At 25.2% G+C, this 4,489-nt stretch overlaps 1 protein-coding gene across 1 annotated transcript in view; it reads left to right on the top strand.

Moving 5' to 3' along the window:
* The window catches only part of LOC111620726, a 50,383-nt gene extending 49,487 nt beyond the window's left edge, over positions 1-896 (top strand). Inside the window, exon 5 of the mRNA XM_023362750.1 lies at positions 527-896. Within this exon, the coding sequence (XP_023218518.1) occupies positions 527-639 (113 nt within the window). The 3' untranslated portion in view covers positions 640-896. The remainder of the gene's footprint in view (positions 1-526) is intronic.
* The last annotated feature ends 3,593 nt before the right edge of the window (positions 897-4,489 follow it).

The following is a 4,489-nucleotide window of genomic DNA, read 5'->3' on the forward strand; positions in this document are numbered from 1 at the left end:
TATATATATATATTTACCGTAACAACAAATTTATTTATACTGTTACCATTGTTACAGCAGGAAGAAAATTACAAAATTGTAATTTTTCTTGTTGCGGTAGCAATGGTAATTGTAAGAAAACAACAGTACTTCCGTCAAGCAATTAGGAGTAAATTTCCCATGAGATATCGATACATCTCATTTAAAAAGCGTGCATTTTGTTTGTACAAATACTCGCAACTTTACAAGAACAAGCAGAATAATTATTTCATTATCCCATGAGAAATGGCATTTTATGTTATTTATATTGTTTAAAAAAATCAGTTTAATCTAAAAATCACATAATTTAAATAATTGTATACAAATAAAAACTTATTCTATCTCAGTTAAAATATTTACACGAATATTACACGAAAATCTTCACTTTTGTATGTATCATTGTTTAATTCTTAATTAAAAAATGTCGAATATTTTAATTAAATTTAATTGTCAAAATTGATTAGATACTTGTTAAGATTTTGGTATTAAAGTTTAGTTTACTTTACAGGTGAACAACCTGCAGCCATGCAACACGATGCCAATGCTTCCAAATCAACATCATCAGCTCGAGTGACGTTGTCACCTGCAACATTCTTGCTTCTAGCCTTATTCTACAGGTGACGTGAAACAATATCGGAATTCCGTCAACACTGATGGAAGAAGAGGGGAAAAATAATAATAAAATAAAATAAAACAACAACAATAACAACAACAAAACAATATAACTTCGACTCAAACATTACGACAAACACTGCCCAGATGGTTCTTGGCATATGTTGTCCTTATGATTGTTCTCTATGGTGCTTCCTCTTTTGACAACGTCGCTGTGGAAGCGGGTAAAAACCGGACACGAATCCAAATGTCTACGTTAAGAAAAAGTATAAAAGTGAAATTCGACCGAACTACGACAAACATTTAAGAAAAAAAAATAACCAAAAAAAAAAAACTGTTGTACTATAAACCACGTCTTCGAAGATTTCCATCCTTTAGTACGTGCGTGTGTATATGTGTGTATGCATGTATGTGCGTGAATGTGATGCTGACTGCAGTCATTTTTATGAATTTATATCGTGTAGTGATGCTTCGATGTTAAAACACATTTCCTTAAAACGATTTTTTTCTATGTAAGCCTCTGTGGGTTTGTCATTTCTGCATGAGTACCGTAAAAGCCTACAAAGGAAAAAAAAAACATTCACAAAACTCTATAGATGTTAATATATATATATATATATATTATATATATACAACACATAAAAAAGAATACATATATATATCAGATGTGAGTAAATGAAGAATTAGATCCAGCCAGAATTCCGTCAGTTCTGCATAAGTGTAAACACAAGAACTATCAAAAAAAAAAGAAGATAAAGTTTTGTGATTTTTCAGAAGATTAAATGAGAAAAAGTACTTCTTGTTATAAACAAAAGAAATACATTTATATTAATTTTTACTTATTATTATTATTATTTTTGTTGAGTGGTTTATATTTTATTTTTAATTTATTATAATATTATAGTAATAATAATAATATATATACATATATACATATATATTTTGAAGAATTTGGACTCAAGGTAAGTGCTCTCATTGTGGCCTTTGAAAAGTAAATAATTCTTTATGAGAAAAAAAAATTTACAAGAAAAATAATATTACTGATGGAGAAAGTTTCTACTTATATGTAGCTTTGTATATAGCCATAAAATGAGGAAATGTGCATGAAAAGTAAGTAGAATATTAAAAAAAAAAATTCGGTGATAATTAATCGGATTTAAAAAAAACGGAGACAATAAGTTAATATCAAAGTGAAAGGAGAATGATGCAAATTTAGTAAAGGGTATTAGCATAAGCATTAGATTAGCATCAGAACTGAAGGATTTATGTACTGGAGATATTAACATCGTGGTGATATTCACTGTTAAAGATATGCTGTTGAAAATAAATAAAAACATAAGAAACATGCCTTGTTGTTCTTTTTAAATATATATATATATATATATATTTTTTTTTTCTAATTTTTACACCTTAATTCTGTATAATTGTCTAATTACAATCAATTATTAAGTAGTAAAGTAGTAAAAACAGCTAAAACTCGAGCAAAAATTTATTTATTATTGCAATTAAACCTGTTTAAAAACGACCACGCTACAAAACAGAAATACGCTTAAATTAAAAATCTATAAATGAACGATTTGGTGTATAATATACTGTTATAAACCAGAAACCTGTCTAACGCGGAAATGAGATAATACCCTGTATAAAACGAAAATCTGCCAAAACATAATATTCTAGCTGGTATCTTCGCATCCGTTCTAAACAGGTTTCACTACAATAATAATTTATTGTTAGACAATTAAAGAAACGAAAACAACTCTTATATATAAATCGTATTGTTATGTAAAATTAAATTGAATCGTAAACTTGAATTTACAATAAAATTAATAAAAATACAATTAAAAGGTAGAATTGGAGATGGTTAACTGACTTTTGGACCACCCTACTTATTAATATTCACATAATATATTAAATTAGTTTTATATTGATGTAAATATGATTTTATTGTTATTTTTATGTGTATAATACATAAAATTTTCAAATTCATAATTAAAAATATTGATAAATACTTAAAGAAATTTGCAATTTATTTGAAGAGTTATCAATGCATCTTCTTCCTCCTCCTCCTCTTCTTCTTCTTCTTTTTTTTCTATTCAATGGATAACTTTAATCAATTTTTCGCAAAGTTTAATAAGTCTGAAATGGGTTTAGTAAATAATGAAGTCATTTATTATGAGTAAGGCATTTGTCATTTTTAAAATGACTTCACTTTTCTTCAAACCAAAAGTGGCAAAGAAATTAATAAGTCTTTTATCGAAAATGTCACCATCGATGAAATATATATTAATCTTTTTAAAGAAAATTTTATTTCATTTGTTAATATTTTCATTTATTAGCTTCAATATATAGTATATTAAATGCCGAATTTATTCAATTTATAACATATAAAACCATAATATAATTTTATTGGGTCTGTGTACCTTTTGTATGTATAGTGTATATGTACCATGCGATTCCTGTTTATGCAGGTTCTACTGTATATTTAAAATTATAATTANTCCATCATCCTACTCATCAGAGTATCTGCTATTTCCATCTTGTATATACGTGTGTATATATATATATACGTATGTGTTTGTGAGTTATATGTTTCCTCTTTAAATATTTTTCAAAGTTTTTATTACAGTTTAAAATTGTAAAGTAATAATTAATTTTTAAAAAATAAAACGTTAATTTAAATATTAAAAAAAAACAATTTTTTTAAAATTTAACGTAAATAAATTCGTCGAAAATTATTTTAAAAAATAATTAAATTCATACACGTATATAACCTAATTAAGTAGCAACAATGATAAATTGATTTATAAATAAAATATATATATATATATATATATACACAAAGAATCACTTTAGTTATAGGAAATTATACAATACATTAATGGAAAATTCTTTTCAAGGTGCATAAAGATTTATTGTTGCTATTAAATCTACCATTTAATTTGCCTATCCAATAAACCAGCAATTTAGTAAGGTTATCTGTAAGTGTATCCTTATCTACTGCTGTTTAGTATTGCCTATTTATCATTAAGACAGCGTGATCCATGCAATGATCATAAGTAAATTATTCTATCTACTGTTAACTTATTACACATAGCCCTTTATTACATGTCTAAATATTTAGGCAATTTGTTATTGATAAAGATGATTACATCTTTAATATCATAATAAATAATAATAATAATAATAATAATAATGAACCTATCTAAATAACTATATAGATATATTTTTTTTTTTCAAATGAAAAAATATCTTAATAGAATAATAATTTGTAAGGGGAGAAAAAGAGGAAAAATTACATTTATATCCGAAAAGAAAACATTTATTTAACTTTGGTTTTTGAGTTTAACGAGTTAAAGTTTGTACAGTGAAGTGATATGCCATCTAAGTAATGTTTTCTTAGTGATTGTATACCTTAATCATTCTTGTTGGGATAAGAAGTCAAATTAAAGAAGTTTATCTTCTCGAGTACAAATGAAAAGAAAAAAAATTCAGTAGAATTACTTGAAAAGATAGAAAAAAAATAAAATAAAATAAAATTAAGTTAATGTATGTAAAGCGGGTTTGAAACTTTCTGTGCTATTGCTAATGAATGAAGTCAATTTGGTGAATCGTTTGCAAACAAAGTGTAACAAATTTGCCGAAAGATACTTAATTTTTTTAAAAATATTTTTAAACTGAAAACTAATACGAAAAAAAAACAATTTTACTTAAAGAAGACATTTATAATTAGAATTGAAAAATTCGAATTTGTTTCCATGGCATTAAAATGGCATTAAAATTTTTTTATTTATTGTTTTTCTTAAAAGTCTTCTTCTATACATTCGATCGCTTGTTTTAAAATATTCTTTATCGATTGTCA

Source organism: Centruroides sculpturatus, unplaced genomic scaffold, assembly GCF_000671375.1.
Source record: "Centruroides sculpturatus isolate CEXI.00-Female unplaced genomic scaffold, Cexi_2.0 scaffold102, whole genome shotgun sequence".
Taxonomy (NCBI): domain Eukaryota; kingdom Metazoa; phylum Arthropoda; class Arachnida; order Scorpiones; family Buthidae; genus Centruroides; species Centruroides sculpturatus.